We start from the raw sequence: 22,190 nt of genomic DNA, 5'->3' as shown, positions 1-22,190 counted from the left end.
GTTTTTTTTTAATGAACAACTAAGGAAGAATGTCACTTCTCTCATTGACTTTCCAAACCGCAAACCCCGGTCTGATCTACTTTGTCTATTTCGCACGCGTTCTCGCAATGATGCGCCTCTGCATTTAGAAACTCTGTGCTAACACATTCATGCTTCGCCTATTCCTCTGATTCAGAATATACCGTTGCATAAACATGCTTACCTAGGCCCACACCAGCACTGGTACCACGGTTACGTTTGCTCTGATTATTAGTACATTTAGCAAGCTAGCTAGCCATCTAACTAGCAGGTAGCATTAGCGGCTAACAATATTTATTTTAGTCACAACTTTGCTAAGAAAAGACAAACTAGCAGACAGTAAGATACGCAAACTAATAGTGTCATTATATAATGCTTGGGGAAAGCAGCATGTCACCAATATCTTGTTGCATCTATCTGACCATGCAGACTGCAGAGCGAACAGCAAGAAAGTGCTCATTGACTCTGGTCAAGCAACTGCTCTCTTGGATGACAGGGGGGCAGGGCTTGGTGTGGGAAGTGGCATGCAACAGGAGGGAGAAAAACAACAAGTAGAAAACGGAGTAAACAAAAAAATGTGTTTACATTACACGTGTCAAAGTTGGGTATCATATTTAACAAAACAAACACTGATATACCATTATAGAAGGTAAAAGTACAAATCCAAACCGTACATCAATACCCATATATAGTAAAATACTGTAAACTGCCCAGCGCTAGCAAAAGGACCATCCCTAGAGACAGAGAAGGGAGCAAGAGAACGAGAGAGAGGGCCTGGGGTCAAAGGCCACTTTCCAGTCATGCTGTTACCCAACATCCCTTCTGACCCCGCAGGGCAGATCTACTGGCGACATGACCCACTAAACAAACAACCCTGTTTATGAGCATCTGGCCCCCATTTACACCCAATCTCACAAGACAAACAAAATAAGCATTTAACTAATCTACCAATGATGAAAGACAGATGCAATCAGACTTAACTCAATCAATATGACATCTCAGTTTCATCCCGACATCACTAACATCATGTACACTTAAAATCTAGATATTCCCTATTAGTGCATTCTATGTACACCAAAAAGGCCTATACTATAGAAAAGATGGAGATAAAGTCCTTTTTCACTGAGGGCTGGTTAGATGAAGGATGCAAGGCTTTCTCCAGCGCTCCAATAAGTGGAAAGAAATGTAAAAAACCGTGGACCTGTCATCAATGAGAGTGAAGGCTGAGCAGCCGTCCTTTGGCGATTTGGGTGCAAATGTAGCATGCCCCCCCCCCATCTCAATTCCTCTCTCTCTCTCCATTCCTACCACTCCACCCATTCCTGCCGCTCTCTATTCCTTCCGCTCTCTCCATTTCTCCCACCCTCTCCATCCCTCCCTATTTCCATCCATCCTTCCCTCGCAACACCCCTTTTTCTCATGCATAATTCCAAGGCTGTTAGCCTCGATGCTAATGCTGTCTGGTCTATGGCCCCAGCCCCCGACCCTAGAGTATACACTACCCAGTCTTACCTGTGGTATGCAGTCCGTGTAGGCAAACATGGACTTGAATCTGTCGTCCACACTGATGTGGTACAGAATGCACATACACAGCTGTCTCTGGCTCTCGTCAGCTGAAACATAAACAGAGAGAAGAGAAGCACAGAGAGGGATAAATGGATGGATGAATGAATGAGGAGCTGTACTTACTTTCTGCTTCATGGAGATTCAAATGTCCAAAAGTCTTGGACGAGGCTAGTGCACAACATACAGTACGTCCATTACAATACAGCTTAAATAACATAGTTAACCACCTCTCTAGGAGGATATGGTTTAGGAGTAAATCTAGTCATTTAAAGACAATGCACACATTTTCTTATTGCAGGTTTATAAGAGGTTATTTTACAGCAGTCTAAAGAACATGGCTCTGACTATGATTCAGTGCTAATCTGTCAGGCAGCTCTCTGAGTGTTTATGAGTTTGACCCAAACCACTGCAGGGCGACTGCAGGACGCTCCAGATGCAGCTCACCAACATCATGGGGTTAGGTGTCTGAGGGCCTAGGACCTTGTTTCATGAACACTAGTTTCTAGAGGGAGAGTGACTGCAGTGACCGACCACACTGGGTAAGAACTAGGGTGATGAAGGACCACAGATCTGACAGACCAGACCGACCCAGTCCAGTTCGAACTAGTCCCAACCTAACCAGTGGTCAGTGACCATGCAGGGCAAGCAGCCTTATCACATACAGTAGCAGCCTACTGGTACCAGATGTGCTCACCGAACCCCTGGAAACAAGAGAAAAGAAACGTCTTGGAGGTTTAATTGGGAAAACAGGAGGAAGCATCAATTTTACTGACTTTAATAAGTTAAAAGGTACACTGCTCAGGCCCTTGCAGTGCTGTGATTGGCCCACACGTGCTTCTCATTAGTGGAGCCCTCAACCTATACCTTAACACATACGCTCACACACTTGTTGCCTCACATGAGCTCTCTCCCTCTCCCCCCCGCCTGACCTGGAAAAGTCCCTCACTACACCGGTAGGAACATGGAGGATCCTTTATGGGGAAGGAGAGAGACCCCATTAAATGTTCTAAACACCACTAGAACCCCACAGAAAAAAAAGAGCGGAGAGCCGTTAACAATTAACTTGAGTGTTCAGGGGCAGTTCGTGAAAGAGCTAAACTCCAATTACACCCTGCTCTGATTTAAAACCACCCAACCTTCATAAAATCATACCACCATGCATTAGTGGCGCCTGGGGCAGTTCTGTGGACAGTATACTATTCTGTTAGTGCAATTTACTGAGTAAATAAGAGTACTGGTTCAGTCTTCAAAGAGAAAACCCATAACGCACATCAAATGGCTTCTAAGAAAAGGTCCATTGTGAAATTGTCCAAATGGAATGATTCTGGAGTAAATTGTGAGTTAAACGTGGTACTCTCTGGAGATAAGAGGGAAATCTCTGGACAGTACTTCTACACAGAAAACAGGACAGAGCCAATAGGAAGATTAAGAGGACTTCAATTCTGCGCATCTTGAAAACCACACTGACACACATACTGAACACCCACACACATACTAGGGATGTGACAAATGGGAAAAGATTCTTAAGTTTAAACTGCCATTTTTTTTGGGGGGGGGGGGGGGGGGGGGGGGTGATCCGTGAGAGAAATATTTTTTTTTACAACCAGTGAACTCACTATGCAGCTGCACTGCTGCCAGCAATAGTTTGGGTCTCATGGTGCATCCCTTTCAGATGGTTAAGCATAACACCTTTACTGTACCTCAATTCCACCTTGCAAAGTTTGCATGTCCTTTACACCCCTAACACATACTGTGAAACAGTAGCCCAACGTTTAAGAGAAATTGGAGAGAGCGAATCATACAAGCGAACACACCGGAACACGCTCTAAATGATAACAAATTTTATTAGTCACATGCGCCGAATACAACAGGTATTACAATACAACAGGTAGACCTTACAGCCAAATGCTTACTTACGAGCCCCTAACCAACAGTGCATTTTCAGATAAGAACAAGAGATAAAAGTAACAAATAATTAAAGAGCAGCAGTAAAAAATAACAATATATAAAAGGGGGTGCCGGTACAGAGTCAATATTCGGGGTTGAAGTAGTATGTACATGTAGGTAGAGTTGTTAAAGTAACTATGCATAGATGACAACAGAGAGTGGCAGTGGTGTGGAGGGGGGAGCAATACAAATAGTCTCGATAGCCATTTGGCTAGATGTTCAGGAGTCTTATGGCTGGGGGCTAGAAGCCTCTTGGACCTAGACTTGGCGCTCCGGTACTGCTTGCCATGTGGTAGCAGAGAGAACAGAATATGACCAGGGTGGCTGGAGTCATTGACAATTTTTAGAGCCTTCCTCTGACACCGCCTGGTATATAGGTCCTGGATGGCAGGTAGCTTGGCCCCAGTGACGTACTGGGCCGTTTGCACTATTCTCTGTAGCGCCTTGTGGTCGGAGGCCGAGCAGTTGCCATACCAGGCAGTGATGCAACTAGTCAGGATGCTCTCGATGGTGCAGCTGTAGAACCTTTTGAGGATCTGAGGACCCATGCCAAATCTTTTCAATCTCCTGAGGGGGAATAGGTTTTATCGTGCCCTCTTCACGACTGTCTTGGTGTGCTTGGACCACGTTAGTTTGCTGGTGATGTGGACACCAAGGAACTAGAAGCTCTCAACCTGCTCCACTGCAGCCCTGTCGATGAGAATGGGGGCATGCTCGGTCCTCTTTTTCCTGTAGTCCACAATCATCTTCTTTGTCTTGATCGCGTTGTGGGAGAGGTTGTTGTCCAGGCACCACACAGCCAGGTCTCTGACCTCCTTCCTATAGGGTGTCTCGTCGTTGTCGGTGATCAGGCCTACAACTGTTGTCATTGGAAAATTTAATGATGGTGTTATAGTCGTGCCTGGCCATGCAGTCATGAGTGAACAGGGAGTACAGGAGGGGGCTGAGAACGCACCCCTGAGGGGCCCCTGTGTTGAGGATCAGCGTGGCGGATGTGTTGTTACCTACCCTTACCACCTGGGAGCGGCCCATCCAGGATCCAGTTGCAGAGGGAGGTGTTTAGTCCCAGGGACCTTAGCTTATTGATGAGCTTTGAGGACACTATTGTGTTGAACGCTGAGCTGTAGTCAATGATATGTACACTCCCCTAAGTACGTATACGGACAAGGGTTGCAAAACTACCAAAACTTTACAGGAACTTTCAGTAATTTTGGTAATCAACAGGTAATATGGTAATTTATACTTGATTAACTTAAAAAGTGTATTAATATACAGTGTCTTCGGGAAAGTATTCAGACACCTGGACTTTTTCCAGATTTCTTTACATTACAGCCTTACTCTACAATTGGTTTAAAAATATATATATTCTCAGCAATCTAATGACAAAGCGGAAAGTTTATTTTAGCAAATTTGTTAAAAATAGAAAACAGTAATAAATTATTTACCAATATTCAGACCATTTGCTATGAGACACGAAATCGAGCTCAGGTGCATCCTGTTTCCATTGATCATCCATTGATGTTTCTTCAACTTGATTGGAGTCCACCTGTGGTAAATTCAATTGATTGGACATGATTTGGAAAGGCACACACCTGTCTATATAAGGTCCCACAGTTGACAGTGCATGTCAGAGCAAAATCCGAGCCATGAGGTTGAAGGAATTGTCTGTAGAGCTCCAAGACAGGATTGTGTAAAGGCACAGATCTGGGGAAGGGTACCAAAAACGTTCTGCTGCATCGAAGGTCCCCAAGAACACAGTGGCCACCATCCTTCTTAAATGGAAGAAGTTAGGAACCACCAAGACTCTTCCTAGAGTTGGCCGCCCAGCCAAACTGCGCAATGGTAGGTGACCAAGAACCCAATGGTCACTCTGATAGAGCTCTAGAGTTCCTCTGTAGAGATGGGAGAACCTTCCAGAAGCACAACCATCTCTGCACCACTCCACCAATCAGGCCTTTATGGTAGCGAGACAGAAGCCCCTCAGTAAAAGGCACATGACATCCCACTTGGAGTTTGCCAAAAGGCACCTAAAGACTCTCAGATCATGAGAAATAAGATTTCTCTGGTCTGATGAAACCAAGATTGATTGCCAAGCATCACATCTGGAAGAAACCTGGCACCATCCCTAAGGTGAAGCATGGTGTGAGCAGCATCACGCTGTGGGGATATTTTTCAGCGGCAGGGACTGGGAGACTAGTCAGGATCGAGGCAAAGACAAACGGAGCAAAGTACAGCGATATCCTTGATGAAAACCTGCTCCAGAGCGCTCAGGACTGGGGCGAAAGTTCACTTTCCAACAGAACAATGACCCTAAGCACACAGCCAAGACAACGCAGGAGTTTCTTCGGGACAAGTCCCTGAATGTCCTTGAGTGGCCCAGCCAGAGCCCGGACTTAAACCCGATCGAATGTCTCTGGAGACCTTAAAAATAGCTATGCAGCAACGCACCCCACCCAACTTGACAGAGCTTGAGAGGATCTGCAGAGAGGAATGGGAGAAACTCCCCAAATACAGGTGTGCCAAGCTTGTAGCGTCATACCTAAGAAGGCTCGAGGCTGTAATCGCTGCCAAAGGTGCTTCAACAAAGTACTGAGTAAAGGGTCTGAATCAAATCAAATTTGTCACATGCGCCAAATATCGTGAAATGAATACTTACAGGTCCTTAACCAACAATCCAGTTCAAGAGATAGAGTTAAAAAAATATTCACTAAATAAACTAAAAAATGTAAAAATCAAAAAGTAGTGAGTGAACAGGGAGTACAAGAGGGGACTAAGCATGCACCCCTGAGGGGCCCCAGTGTTGAGGATCAGCGTGGCAGATGTGTTGTTGCCTACCCTTACCACCCGGGGGCGAACCGTCAGGATGTCCAGGATCCAGTTGTAGGGGGAGGTGTTTAGTACCAGGGTCCTTTGTGGGTACTATGGTGTTGAACGCTGAGCTGTAGTCAATGAACAGAATTCTCACATAGGTGTTCCTTTTGTCCAAGTGGGAAAGAGCAGTGTGGCGTGTGATTGAGATTGCGTCATCTGTGGCTCGGTTGGGGCGGTATGCGAATTCGAGTGGGTCTAGGGTTTTCGGCATGATGGTGTTGATGTGAGCCATGACCAGCCTTTCAAAGCACTTCATGGCTCACTTATGTAAATGTTACATTCAGTTTTTTTATTTGCAAACATTTCTAAAAACCTTTTTTGCTTTGTAATTATGGGGTATTGTGTGTAGATTGATGAGGGGAAAAAACTATTTAATCAATTTTAGAATAAGGTTAAGGTAACAAAATGTTGGACAAGTCAAGGGCTCTGAATACTTTCCGAATGCACTGTATAGTAAGGTGCACCTTTCCCTTTCAAGTCGATTCTATATGTATCTAGATACACAGGCTCCGATACGATACAGGAAGATACGGTTTAGTTTGAAACAATTCGGTGCGATTCGGTTTGATTAGAGAATGAATTGATGCGATTCGGCTTGATGCGATAAACTAACATTTGTTGCATAAACACATTCATTTTTCCAAACAAAATTACTACAACTACCTCTTTCGTCCATCTGGTCTGGACCCTTCGTCGACACGGCGCCCCGCCGTACCACAACGACTGGTCCACCAACTTAACGCCCTCCACCGGCCTTCGCCGGACGTCAGAGCAGACGCTTCTACTTACCCCGGCCTGCTAACTGTAAACGCCGTGTCTCCAGTGTGCTAGCATAGTAACGACTACCCGTGGCTTCCCTGTTCACTGGACCCTATGATCACTTGGCTACATAGCTGATGCCTGCTGGACTGTTCATTAATCACGGTACTCCATTTTGTTTATTTTTTGTATATCTGTCAGCCGCAACTCAGGCCCTGTATGTAGTTAACCCGACCCTCTGCCCATTCATCACCATTTTACCTGTTGTTGTCTTAGCTGATTAGCTGTTGTTGTCTTACCCATTGTTGCCTTAGCTAGCTCTCCCAATCAACACCTGTGATTGCTTTATGGCTCTCTCAAATGTAAATATGCCTTGCACACTGTTGTTTGGGATAGTTATTATTGTCTTAGTTTACTGCGGAGCCCCAAGTAACACTCAACATGCCTCAGATACCTCCTTTGTCCCACCTCCCACACGTGATGACCTCACCCAGCATGAAAATAAAGGAGAGCTGCACACTCTAGGAGCTCAGATGCAAAAATGTAATATCCAACGTTTCGACAGCCAAGCTGTCTTCATCAGGGTATAATACTCACCCAGCATAACTAGCCCGTCCAGAGATGCAACCTCTTATCATCACTCGGTGCCTGGGTTTACCGCCACTGTACCCGCACCATACCATACCCGTCTGTACATTATGCCCTGAATCTATTCTACCACGCCCAGAAATCTGCTCCTTTTATTCTATGTCCCCAACGCACTAGGCGACCAGTTTTGATAGCCTTTAGCCGTACCCTCATCCTACTCCTCCTCTGTTCCTCAGGTGATGTGGAGGTTAACCCAGGCCCTGCGTGACCCCAGGCACTCTCATTTGTTGACTTCTGTAACTGAAAAAGCCTTGGTTTCATGCATGTTAACATCAGAAGCCTCCTCCCTAAGTTTGTTTTACTCACTGCTTTAGCACACTCCGCCAACCCTGATGTCCTTGCCGTGTCTGAATCCTGGCTAAGGAAGGGCCACCAAAAATTCTGCGATTTCCATCCCCAACTACAACATTTTCCGTCAAGATAGAACTGCCAAAGGGGGAGGAGTTGCAATCTACTGCAGAGATAGCCTGCAAAGTTCTGTCATACTTTCCAGGTCTATGACCAAACAGTTTGAGCTTCTAATTTTAAAAACGAATCTCCCCAGAAATAAGTCTCTCTCTGTTGCCGCCTGTTATAGACCCCCCTCAGCTCCCAGGTGTGCTCTGGACACCATATGTGAAATGATTGCACCCCATCTATCTTCCGAGTTCGTTCTGCAAGGTGACCTAAACTGGGATATGCTTAACACCCTGGCAGTCCTACAATCTAAGCTATATGCCCTCAATCTCACACAAATTAAACATGAGCACCCTCATAGATATCACCCTGACCAACTTACCCTCCAAATACACCTCTGCTTTTTTCAATCAGGTTCTCAGCGATCACTGCCTGCATCCGCTATTGGTCCGCGGTCAAATGACCACCCCTCTTCACTGTCAAACGCTCCCTAAAACACTTCTGCGAGCAGGCCTTTCTAATCGACCTGGCCCGGGTATCCTGGAAGGATATTGACCTCATCCCGTCAGTCGAGAATGCCTGGTCGTTCTTGAAAAGTAATTTCCTCACCATCTTAAATAAGCTTGCGCCTTTCAAAAAAATGTAGAACTAAGAACAGATATAGCCCTTGGTTCACTCCAGACCTGACAGCCCTCGACCAGCAGAAAAACATCCTGTGGCGGACTGCACTAAAATCGGACAGTCCCCGCGATATGCAACTTTTCAGGGAAATCAGGAACCAATACACGCAGTCTGTCAGGAAAGCAAAGGCTAGCGTTTTCAAAAATAAATTTGCATCCTGTAGCTCCTAGCTCCAAAAAGTTTTGGGACAGTAAAGTCCATGGAGAACAAGAGCACCTCCTCCCAGCTGCCCACTGCACTGAGGCTAGGTAACACTGTCACCACTGATAAATCCACGATAATCGAGAATTTCAATAAGCATTTCTCTACAGCTGGCCATGCTTTCCTCCTGGCTACCCCAAATAGAGGTCGGCCGATTATGATTTTTCAACGCAGAAACCGATTTATTGGAGGACCAAAAACAAATTACAACAATACTGAATGAACACTTATTTTAACTTAATATAATACATCAATAAAATCAATTTAGCCTCAAGTAAATAATGAAACATGTTCAATTTGGTTTAAATAATGCAAAAAACAAAGTGTTGGAGAAGAAAGTAAAAGTGCAATATGTGCCATGTAAGAAAGCTAACGTTTAAGTTCCTTGCTCAGAACATATGAAAGCTGGTGGTTCCTTTTAACATAAGACTTCAATATTCCCAGGTAAGAAGTTTTAGATTGTAGTTATTATAGGAATTATAGGACTATTTCTCTCTATACCATTTGTATTTCATTAACCTTTGACTATTGGATGTTCTTATAGGCTCTTTAGTATTGCCAGTGTAACAGTATAGCTTCCATCCCTCTACTCGCTCCTACCTGGGCTCGAACCAGGAACACAACGACAACAGCCACCCTCGAAGCAGTGTTGCCCATGCAGAGCAAGGGGAATAACTACTCCAAGTCTCAGAGCGAGTGATGTTTGAAACGCTATTAGCACGCACCCTGCTAACTAGCTAGCCATTTCACATCGGTTACACCAGCCAAATCTCGGGAGTTGATAGGCTTGAAGCACAGCGAAGAGATTCTGGCAAAACGCAGGAAAGTGCTGTTTAAATGAATGCTTACGAGGCTGCTGCTGCCTACCATCGCTCAGTCAGACTGCTTTATCCAAGCATATACTTAATTATAACATAATAATCCACAGAAATACGAGCCTTAGGTCATTAATATGGTCGAATCAGGAAACTATCATCTCGAAAACAAGACGTTTATTCTTTCAGTGAAATACGGAACCGTTCCGTATTTTATCTAACAGGTGGCATCCATAAGTCTAAATATTCCTGTTACATTACACAACCTTCAATGTTATGTCATAATTACGTAAAATTCTGGCAAATTAGGCGGCCCAAACTGTTGCATATACACTGACTCTGCGTGCAATGAACGCAAGAGAAGTGACACAATTTCACCTGCTTAATATTGCCTGCTAACCTGGATTTCTTTTAGCTAAATATGCAGGTTTAAAAATATATACTTCCGTGTATTGATTTTAAGAAAGGCATTGGATGTTTATGGTTAGGTACACATTGGAGCAACGATACGCACCGCATCGATTATATGCAACGCAGGACAAGCTAGATAAACTAGTCATATCATCAACCATGTGTAGTTAACTAGTGATTATGATTGCTTGATTGATTGTTTTTTATAAGATAAGTTTAATGCTAGCTAGCAACTTGCCTTGGCTTCTATTGCATTCGCGTAACAGGCAGGCTCCTCGTGGAGTACAATATGTAATCAGGTGGTTAGAGCGTTGGACTAGTTAACTGTAAGGTTGCAAGATTGAATCCTCCGAGCTGACAAGGTAAAAAATCTGTCGTCTGCCCCTGAACGAGGCAGTTAACCCACCGTTCCTAGGCCATCATTGAAAATAAGAATGTGTTCTTAACTGACTTGCCTAGTTAAATAAAAGGTGTAAAAAATAATATATATATATTTTTTAAATCGGCCAAATCGGTGTCCAAAAATATTGATTTCCGATTGTTATGAAAACTTGAAATCGGACCTAATTAATCGGCCATTCCGATTAATCGGTCGACCTCTAACCCAACCCCGGCTAACAGCTCCGCACCCCCTGCAACCACTTGCCCAAGCCTCCCCAGCTTCTCCTTCACCCAAATCCAGATAGCAGATGTTCTGAAAGAGCTGCAAAACGTGGACCCGTACAAATTAGCTGGGCTAGACAATCCGGACCCACTCTTTCTAAAATGATCTGCCGCTATTGTTGCAACCCCTATTACAAAGTCTGTTCAACCTCTCGTATCGTCCAAGATCCCTAAAGATTGGAAAGCTGCCGCATTCATCCCCCTCTTCAAAGGGGGTGACACTCCAGACCCAAACTGTTATAGACCTATATCCATCCTGCCCTGCCTTTCTAAAGTCTTCGAAAGCCAAGTTAATAAACAGATCACTGACAATTTGGAATCCCACCGTACCTTCTCCGCTGTGTAATCCGGTTTACGAGCTGGTCACGGGTGCCTCAGCCACGCTCAAGGTACTAAACGATATCATAAACACCATCGATAAAAGACAGTACTTTGCAGCCGTCTTCATCGACCTGGCCAAGGCTTTCGACTCTGTCAATAGAGTCTGCCGTATCCTTATCGGCAGACTCAACAGCTTTGGTTTCTCAAATGACTGCCTCGCCTGGTTTACCAACTACTTCTCTGACAGAGTTCAGTGTGTCAAATTGGAGGGCCTGTTGTCCGGACCTCTGGCAGTCTCTATGGGGGTACCACAGGGTTCAATTCTCGGGCCGACTCTTTTCTCTGTATATGTCAACGTTGTCGCTCTTGCTGCGGGTGATTCCCTGATCCACCTCTAAGCAAACACCATTCTGTATACATCTGGCCCTTCTTTGGACACTGTTAACTAACCTCCAAACGGGCTTCAATGCCATACAACACTCCTTCCGTGGCCTCCAACTGCTCTTAAACGCTAGTAAAACCAAATGCATGCTTTTCAGTCTGGCTAGACTGTAAACTCTCCTTCCAGACTCATATTAAATATCTCCAATCCAAAATTAAATCTAGAATCTGCTTCCTATTTCGCAACAAAGCCTCCTTCACTCACACCGCCAAACATACCCTCGTAAAACTGACTATCCTACCGGTCCTCGACTTTGGCGATGTCATTTACAAAATAGCTTTTAATACACTACTCAGCAAACTGGATGCAGTCTATCACAGTGCCATCCGTTTTGTCACCAAAGCCCCTTATATGACCCACCACCGCAACCTGTATACTCTAGTCGGCTGGCCCTCGCTACATATTCGTCGCCAGACCAACTGGCTCCAGGTCATCTATAAAAGTCTATGCAAGGTAAAGCTCCGCCTTATCCCAATGCTTTCAATCACTGGTCACAATAACAACACCCACCGCACGCACTCCAGCAGGTATATCTCACTGGTCGTCCCCAAAGCCAACACCTCCTTTGGCCGCCTTTCCTTCCAGTTCTCTGTTGCCAATGACTGGAAAGAATTGCAAAAATCGCTGAAGCTGGAGACTTATATTTCCCTCACTAACTTTAAACATCAACTATCTGAGCAGCTAACCAATCGCTGCAGCTGTACATAGCCCATCTGTAAATAGCCCACCCAATCTACCGACCTCATCCCCATATTTTTTTTAAATGTACTTTTCTGCTCTTTTGCACACCAGTATTTCTACTTACACATCTATCACTCCAGTGTTAATTTGCTAAACTGTAATTCTTTGCTACTATGGCCTATTAATTGTCTTACCTCCTCCCGCCATTTGCACACACGGTATATATATCTTTTTTTTTTCTATTGTGTTGACTGTATGCTTGTTTATTCCATGTGTAACTCTGTTGTTGTTTGTGTCAAACTGCTTTGCTTTATCTTGGCCAGGTCGCAGTTGTAAATGAGAACTTCTTCTCAACTAGCTCATCTGGTTAAATAAAGGTGAAAAATAATAATAATTCTAAATTAAAATCTAGTCTTCCTTATTGCTCAGCTTAGGTGCCTAGATAGTAGCCTGTGTTCTGAAATCACCATCACCCACTAACTTGTCATTTTTGCAGATTAAGTGTTTGAGCTAGTAATAACAGTCAATGAATGAGCGTACAAAACATTAAGAACACCTTCCTAATATTGAGTTGCACCCCCCTTTGGCCCTCAGAACAACCTCAATTCGTCAGACATGGACTTTACAAGGTGTCTAAAGCTTTCCACAGGGATGCTGGTGTAACAGTATTGCTTCCGTCCCTCTCCTTGCCCCTACCTGGGCTCAAACCAGGAACCCTCTGCACACATCGACAACAGCCACCCTCGAAGCATCATTACCCATCGCGCCACAAAAGCAGAGGCCCTTGCAGAGCAAGGGGAACAACTACTTCAAGGTCTCAGAGCGAGCGTGCACCACCGCTAACCACTGGCCCATGTTGACCCCAAAGCGTCCAACAGTTGTGTCAAGATGCCTGGATGTCCTTTGGGTGGTGGACCATTCTTGATACACACAGGGAATTGTTGAGTGTGAAAAACCCAGAAGCGTTGCAGTTCTTAACACAAACTGGTACGGATGGCACCTACTACCATACCCCGTTCAAAGGCACTTCAATGTTTTGTCTTGCCCATTCACCTTCTGAATGGCACACTCACACAATCCATGTCTCAATTGTCTTAAGGCTTAAAAATCCTTCTTTAGCCTGTCTCCTCCCCTTCATATACAATGATTGAAGTAGATTGAACAAGTGACATCAATAAGGAATCATAGCATTCACCTGGTCAGTCTAAGCCAAGGTCATGGAAAGAGCAGATGTTCAGTGTATAGCACAAGAAAAGATTTCACCCACATCTAAAAATCAAATGGTTATTACGTTTTTACGGAGTGAGCTTATTTTGTGCGCCTTCGCAAAAGTGATTGCTTCTCCTCGTTATAAAATGATAAATCAACTTTACCCTGTATATCTAAAAATGACCACAGACCCTGTTTAAAGCAAAACTATTTCTGTAGGTGAAAATTAACAATCAAAATAAAATATATTGTAAGCCCCATTCAGCAGGTACAGCCAGATGAGAGTTGTCTTCGGTAAACCATTTTCAACAGCGCATAGATAACAATGACCTAGGAAATTACATAGGTTGTCACTCAACAAGGACTAGCTTCAGGGGGAAGCTTGTTCCAACATTTGTGGTGCCAGGACAGAGAAGAACATCGACTGGGCCAAGTGGGAGCTGCCCTCCCATATGGGTGGGAGGGCCAAGAGACCAGAGGTAGCAGAACGGAGTGCTCGGGTTGGGGAGTAACATACCCTCTCTTTGCAACCCTAATTTAGACAGTGACTCCAAAATGAAATTTTTTTGTGTCACTTTTATTGCAAGTAAGAATAGAAAATGTTTGAACATTCATTACATGAATGTGGATGCTACCTTAATTCTGGATAATCAGCAATGAATGGTGAATGAGAAAGTTAGAGGGACAAAGAACATACACCCCCCAAAAATGCTAATCTCCCTGCATTACTAGGATTGGTTTAGATGTGTACAGAGACATCTTATATACTCACTTAGAAAGAAAATTACTCCAGTCACCATTCACCACCAAAACAAACTGCAAATGAATCCAACATGTTTGTAGAGTCACGCTTGATTTAGTCATTGCGTGCTAGAATATGTGACCTACACTATTAAGTTAAATTTGTCCAAATACTTATGACATTTTCAAATGCGGGACTAGATGTAGGCTTTAAAGAGCTTTCATTTATAAACGGTAAATCAGATATGTATGGAAATACCTTCAAATAAGAAAACATTCTGTACCGTCACCTCATAGGAAACATCTGATCTCAAGTAAAAAATGCTGGAGTAGAGGCAAATCAATTTAAAAAAAATGCATCACTGTCCAAATGCATACGTTAGGGAATGTATTCGGCTATGTTTAGCTTAAGGGTGGACTGGCATGCAGGCGCAGCGTAGTATTCAGTAGGTCTTCATGCTTACAGGGCAGCAGCCTGGCCAGTTTCTCCACAGCATATGTCTCTGCCTGAACACCAGAGAACAGAGAGGAGACAGTGAGGGAGACATTGTCAACAAGTCATTTAGCACAACCCAATATAAATGTGCACCGATACACACACTACTTCAACAACCAATCTCACAATACCCGTTCCTGCAACAGAGAGACCACAATGATACTTTCTTTGACATCAGACAAATCAAATCACATTTTATTGGTCACATACACTCGCAATAACATCTGCTAACCATGTGTATCAAAATGCTTATGCACAGTTTCCTAAGGACTAGAAGCAAAGCTGTCATCTCTATCGGCACCAACTTCAACAACACAGACTTCACCTGTGTTGGGGGTCAATTTCATTTTAACTTCATTCAATTAATTACTTCAAACGAATTCAACTTATTTTATAATTTGGTAAGAATGTTGTCCTTAATGTACAGAGAAAACAGTGTTGACAGGTAGGTGCAAGTGTTGAGCAGACGCATCAAGGACCAGTCTATAAGGCACCACGAAGAGTAGCAAACCATATGGCCTGCACACTGGGACTGGAGGTGTGGGTGTGTGTGTCAATTACACTGCTACTGTGTTCAAAAGGAAATCCACTGACACCAACACAAATTTTGTCTGCACAGTAATCAATTACAGTTCTAAAGCCATCTTACAACTGTTATCTGGTGCTGAATACAAACGTGTGAATAAGTAGAATGGATGACAAATCGCTAACCAATTATCTTTTTGTAGCTAATCAGCCTGCAACTAAAACCTTCCCCTGAGATAAAGTGATACACTGTGAATAACATGATGAGAGCACTACTCTTCTGTTCTGCTGGACTCATGTAGACAATGGGCAAGAACCCCGAAGGGTTATTTTATCAGAGTCAAATATACACTAAAAGGAAACAAAGAAAAAAAACTGTTCCTATCTCAGTCTGGCTTTAATAAAAAGGCACACAAACTGGCTGAGATTGGATCCAGGTGGGACTGCAGTAAGACAGGGAAGTAAAAGCAACGATCACTGAAGTCCTACAACTGTACTAGAAGGCATCAAAAGTAACTAACTAAATGTACACTAGTACAAATCTTTAACAAGTACCACAAAATAATATAATTATTATACATTCTCAATCTACAGTAAATCAGAGGACCTGAGACTTTGTATGTACAGTGAGCTTCAAAAGTATTGGGACAGCGATACATTTGTTGTTTTTTCCTCTGTACTCCGGCACTGTAGATTTGAAATGATTCAATGACTGAGGTTAAAGTGCAGACTGTCAGCTTTACATTGAAGGTATTTTCATCCATATGAAAAAACAGCACTCTTTGTACAATTGGGACTAATACACTTACAGTGCATTCAGAAAGTATCAAGATCCCTTGACTTTTTCCACATTTTGTTATGTTACAGCCTTATTCTAAAATTGATTAAATCGTTTTTCCCCCTCAATCAATCTGCACACAATACCCCATAATGACGTAGCAAAAACAGGGTATGGGCAGGCATAAGTTACGGACAACAAACAGAATTGCATTTTATCGATTGCAGTTTGAATGCACAGAGATACCGTGACAAGATCCTGAGGCCCATTGTCGTGCCATTCATCCGCCGCCATCACCTCATGTTTCAGCATGATAATTCACAGGTTCTTATTTCTGTTTTTTAATTTTTTATACATTTGCAAAAATGTACATTATCGGGTATTGTGGATAAATTGATGAGGGAAAAATGTAATTGTATCCATTTTAGAATAAGGCTGTAACGTAACAAAATGTGGAAAAAGGGAAGGGGTCTGAATACTTTCCGAATGCACTATATGTGTATTAAAGCAGTCCAAACTTTATTTGGTCCTATATTCTTGGCACGCAATGATCACATCAAGTTTGTGACTACAAACTTTCTGGAAGCATTTCCTGTTTGTTTTGGTTGCGTTTGATTATTTGGTGCACAATAGAAATGAATGGTAAATAATGTAGTCACTTTTATTGTAAATAAGAATGTAATATGTTTCTAAACACTTCTACATTAATGTGGATGCTACCATGACTATGGATAGTCCTGAATTAATCGTTAATAATAATAATAATAATAATAATAATAATAATAATGTGAGATGCACAAATATCACGCCAAGACATGCTAACCTCTCACCATTACAACAGGGGAGGTTAGCATTTTGGGGAGGGGGTATGATATTTACAATAAAAATGACTCCAAAATGACACAATGCATTTTTACCATTCATTTCTATTGGGCACAAAATAATCTGAAACACAACCAAAACAAGCAACAAATGCATCCAACAAGCTTGATGTTATTTATTTTTTATTTATTTTACCTTTATTTAAGGTAAAAGTCAAGTCAGTTAAGAACAAATTCTTATTTTCAATGAGGGCCTAGGAACAGTGGGTTAACTGCCTGTCAGATTTGTACCTTGTCAGCTCAGGGATTAGAACTTGCAACCTTTCGGTTACTAGTCCAAAGCTCTAACCACTAGACTACCCTGCCGCCAATGTAATCATTGTGTGCAAGGAATATTGGATAAAATACCAAACATTTGACTACTTTAATGCACATAAGTAAACTTGTCCCAATACTGTTGGTCCCCTACAATGGGGGGACTAGGTACACTGAACAAAAATATAAAACGCAACATGCAACAATTTCAAAAAATTGGACTGAGTTATAGTTCATACACAGAAATCAGTCAATTGAAATAAATTCATTAGGCCCTAATAATCTATGGATTTCACATGACGGAATACAGATCTGCATCTGCGGGTCACAGATAAGAATAATAAAAAACATATACAGTGGGGGAAAAAAGTATTTAGTCAGCCACCAATTGTGCAAGTACTCCCACTTAAAAAGATGAGAGAGGCCTGTAATTTTCATCATAGGTACACTTCAACTATGACAGACAAAATAAGAAAATAAATCCCAAAAATCACATTTTAGGATTTTTAATGAATTTATTTGCAAATTATGGTGGAAAATAAGAATTGTCAATAACAAAAGTTTCTCAATACTTTGTTATATACCCTTTGTTGGCAATGACAGAGGTCAAACGTTTTCTGTAAGTCTTCACAAGGTTTTCACACACTGTTGCTGGTATTTTGGCCCATTCCTCCATGCAGATCTCCTCCAGAGCAGTGATGTTTTGGTGCTGTTGCTGGGCAACACGGACTTTCAACTCCCTCTAAAGATTTTCTATGGGGTTGAGATCTGGAGACTAGCTAGGCCACTCCAGAACCTTGAAATGCTTCTTACGAAGCCACTCCTTCGTTGCCCGGGCGGTGTGTTTGGGATCATTGTCATGCTGAAAGACCCAGCCATGTTTCATCTTCAATGCCCTTGCTGATGGTAGGCTGTGTTACTTTGGTCCCAGCTCTCTGCAGGTCATTCACTAGGTCCCCCCCGTGTGCTTCTGGGATTTTTGCTCACCGTTCTTGTGATCATTTTGACCCCACAGGGTGAGATCTTGTGTGGAGAGCCAGATTGAGGAAGATTATCAGTGGTCTTGTATGTCTTCCATTTCCTAATAATTGCTCCCACAGTTGATTTCTTCAAACCAAGCTGCTTACCTATTGCAGATTCAGTCTTCCCAGCCTGGTGCAGGTCTACAATTTTGTTTCTGGTGTCCTTTGACAGCTCTTTGGTCTTGGCCATAATGGAGTTTGGAGTGTGACTGTTTGAGGTTTTGGACAGGTGTCTTTTATACTGATAACAAGTTCAAACAGGTGCCATTAATACAGGTAACGAGTGGAGGACAGAGGAGCCTCTTAAAGAAGAAGTTACAGGTCTGTGAGAGCCAGAAATCTTGCTTGTTTGTAGGCTGACCAAATACCTATTTTCCACCATAATTTACAAATAAATTCATAAAAAATCCTACAGTGATTTTCTGGATTTTCTTTTCTCATTTTGTCCGTCATAGTTGAAGTGTACCTATGATGAAAATTACAGGCCTCTCTCATCTTTTTAAGTGGGAGAACTTGCACAATTGGTGGCTGACTAAATACTTTTTTTGCCCCACTGTGTGTGTGTGTGTGTGTGTGTGTGTTTATATATATGTGGATCAGAAAACCAGTCAGTTTCTGGTGTGACCACTATTTGCCTCATGCAGAGCGACACATCTCCTTCGCAAAGAGTTGATAAGGCTGTTGTTTGTGACATGTGGAATGTTGTCCCATTCCTCTTCAATGGCTGTGGGAAGTTGCTGGATATTGGCAGGAAGTGGGAAGTTGCAAGATATTGGCAGGAACTGGAACATACCGTCATACAAGTGGATCCAAAACATTCCAAACATGATCAATGGGTGACATGTTTGGTGAGTATGCAGGCCAAGGAAGAACTAGGACATTTTCAGCTTACAGGAATTGTGTACAGATCTTTGTGACACTGGGCCGTGAATTATCATGCTGAAACATGAGGTGATGGCGGCGGATGAATGGCACGACAATGGGCCTCAGGATCTTGTCACGGTATCTCTGTGCATTCAAACTGCAATCGATAAAATGCAATTCTGTTTGTTGTCCGTAACTTATGCCTGCCCATACCCTAACCCCACCATGGGGCCCTCTGTTCAAAACATTGACATCAGCAAACCGCTCACCCACTTCTGCCATCTTCCCTGTACAGTTGAAACCGGGATTCATCTGGGAAGAGCACACTACTCTAGCGTGCCAGTAGCCATCGAAGGTGAGCATTTGGCCACTGAAGTCAGTTACGATGTAGAACTCAGGTCAAGACACTGGTGAGGACAACGAGAATGCAGATGAGCTTCCCTGAGACGTTTTCTGACAGTTTGTGCAGAAATTCTCCAGTTGTGCAAACCCACAGTTTCATCAGCTGTCCGAGTGGCTAGTCTCAAACGATCCCGCAGGTGAAGAAGCCGGATGTGGTGGTCCTGGGCTGGCGTCATTACATGTGGTCTGCGGTTGTACGTACTGCCAAATTTTCGAAAATTACGTTAAAGGCGGTTATGGCAGAGAAATTATCATGAAATTCTCTGGCAACATTCTCTGGTGGACATTCCTGCAGTTAGCATGCCAATTCACGTTCCCTCAACTTGAGACATCTGTGGCATTGTGTTGTGTGACAAAACTGCACATTTCAGAGTAGCCTTTTATTGTTCCCAACACAAGGCATACCTGTATAATGATCATGCTGTTTAATCAGCTTAATGATATGCCACACCTTTCAGGAGGATGAAGTATCTTGGCAAAGGAGAAAAGCTCACTAACAGGGATGTAAAAAAAAAATTGCGCACAACATTTTAGAGAAATAAGCTTTTTGTGCCTATGGAACATTTCTGGGATTTGGATGAAAATACCCTGAAATTAAAGCTGACAGTCTGCACTTTAACTGAAGTGCTAGGGTAGAGCCAAAACAACAAAAAAGGGGTCACTGTCCCAATACTCTTGAGCTCACTGTATTTTCCTCACCTTGTTGCAATTCCTCTCCATCCATCCCTCCCTCCCTCTTCCCCTCTCACTCCATCACTCACCATGTCCTTCTTGTTCTCCAGGAAGATGCTGAGATTCTTGAGGAAGGAGACCACCAGCTCCTGTACCCCTCTCCCTACATCCCTCCCTCTTCTCTGGCCCTCTCCCTCCATCTTTCCCTCTCTCACCATATCATTCTTATTCTCCAGGAAGATACTGAGCTTCTTGAGGAAGGAGACCACCAGCACCAGCAGCTCCTCGTCTTCCCGGTCCAGGGTCTTCACCAGGGTGTGGACGATGTTCTTGTTCCTCATCTTCAGCTCCGTGCGCGTGTCCTCAGCAAGGTTCAACAACAGGTGCAGAGCCACTGCAAAGCAATAGGGAGACGAGGGGGGACTGTAGAATCAAATAGTGATCCAACTTGATATTACTATGTAATAACCAATGTAGTTGGTAATACTATGTAATTACATCACTGCATTATCAAGCACTAATAGTGCTGTCTGTAACAAACATCACTACCCCTCTGCTAGACATGGTAGTGTGCTACACAGTTACTGTACCTTGTAGAAGCTGCTCCTGCTTGATCAGTAGACCTTGGTACTTCTTGAAGGCTTTCTCATGCTCCTTCTTCACATTCTGGTTCTTATGGTCATTGTCACGTGATATCAGTCAAGGAAGGAGTGTTGCTGTATTGAACCAATGAACTCACTATATAGTCGTGTTTTATAGTCAGTCGGCACTGAGGGCAGAAGGAATCCTGAGGCATTGACCCTCTGTCTATGTTGTTTCCGTTATGTGTCGGACCCCAGTAAGACTAGCTGTCGCCATTGGCGTCGGCTAATGGGGATCCTAATAAAATAAAATAAAATAAAATCAAGCAGCAAGGTATGTAACATAATTTAGGTGACCTTTGACTTCAGCTGAAGGATATAGGCTGCCGCTTTCTTCTGCAGTTCGTCCTGCCAGAGGTCGTACCTCTTCAGCTCGTGTTCAATTATGTTCATACAGAGGGCTCCGATCTTATAGTGAGTCACCTGCCCATGGAACTGGGAGAAACTGGGGAAGGGTAGAGAAAAGGTTTACAAGGCTTCCACTTATTCAAAAGTGCATTTCGTTCATCGTTATGCAACACCTATTTTTGTAGCACAGTCGGGTGCTCAGATTGAAATGATCCTATCAGCTGAGAGCTTAGTCCAAAAGTCAACTGCAAAAAAAAGGACAAGAAAGATTGAGTAAAACAGTATCTCTCATCTCCTACTCATAATCAGCCAGACACAAACCAAATCATTTCAAAACCAAAACAGCTCTGCCACGGAGCGGGGCCAAGGACTATCAGTTTTCAGAACTACGTAGATTCTCTCACAACTCAAATTGCTCGATAAGTATTTTATTTCCAATTCTATCAAGGGTAATTAGTGTTTCCTCAAAAGTAAGGTTTTGTCATATGTTGTCATAGTTGTGTGATTGCTGTCAGAATGAGAGAGAGCAGAACATGAAAACAAAAGAGGTTCTGGCGAGTGAGAGAGGGAGTTGTATACCTGGAGAAGCAAAAGAAGACGTAGATGATGGTGGTTGCCAGGTCAACGCTCTGTTTCCAGTCCTCCCTCAGAACTCTGGCCAGGGCTCCCAGGGCCGTCTCTGATGAGCAGCAGACACCACACAGGTCAGAGAGAAAGCAAGAGAGAGGTGGGGAGGTGAGAAGAGAGAGAGAGTGAGGAAAGTGATAGATTATATATTTATATATGATGTGTGTGTGTGTGTGTGGGGGGGGGGCAAGGGGAGTGATTGAGGAAAAGGAAGGGGATTATTTGAAGTATGTTTGGGGTGGAGGTGGGCAGGTAGTGGAAAGAGTCTAGCATGGAGATGACAGTCAGCTTGGGGTGGGAGTTTAAGGT

General features: G+C 43.3%; 1 protein-coding gene across 1 annotated transcript in view; it reads right to left on the bottom strand.

Annotated features, from left to right (window-relative positions):
* The window catches only part of LOC110521828 (kinesin-associated protein 3), a 56,985-nt gene that overhangs the window by 22,116 nt on the left and 12,679 nt on the right, over positions 1 to 22,190 (bottom strand). The window contains exons 6-11 of the mRNA XM_036968942.1: positions 21,834 to 21,933; positions 21,227 to 21,351; positions 20,856 to 20,954; positions 20,481 to 20,659; positions 14,778 to 14,877; positions 1,531 to 1,724 (exon numbers count right to left, since the gene is read on the bottom strand). Coding sequence (XP_036824837.1) covers positions 1,531 to 1,724; positions 14,778 to 14,877; positions 20,481 to 20,659; positions 20,856 to 20,954; positions 21,227 to 21,351; positions 21,834 to 21,933 — 797 coding nt within the window. The remainder of the gene's footprint in view (positions 1 to 1,530; positions 1,725 to 14,777; positions 14,878 to 20,480; positions 20,660 to 20,855; positions 20,955 to 21,226; positions 21,352 to 21,833; positions 21,934 to 22,190) is intronic.

Source organism: Oncorhynchus mykiss, chromosome 30 (genome assembly GCF_013265735.2).
Source record: "Oncorhynchus mykiss isolate Arlee chromosome 30, USDA_OmykA_1.1, whole genome shotgun sequence".
NCBI lineage: Eukaryota > Metazoa > Chordata > Actinopteri > Salmoniformes > Salmonidae > Oncorhynchus > Oncorhynchus mykiss.
This window is presented reverse-complemented; position numbering and strand designations above follow the sequence as displayed.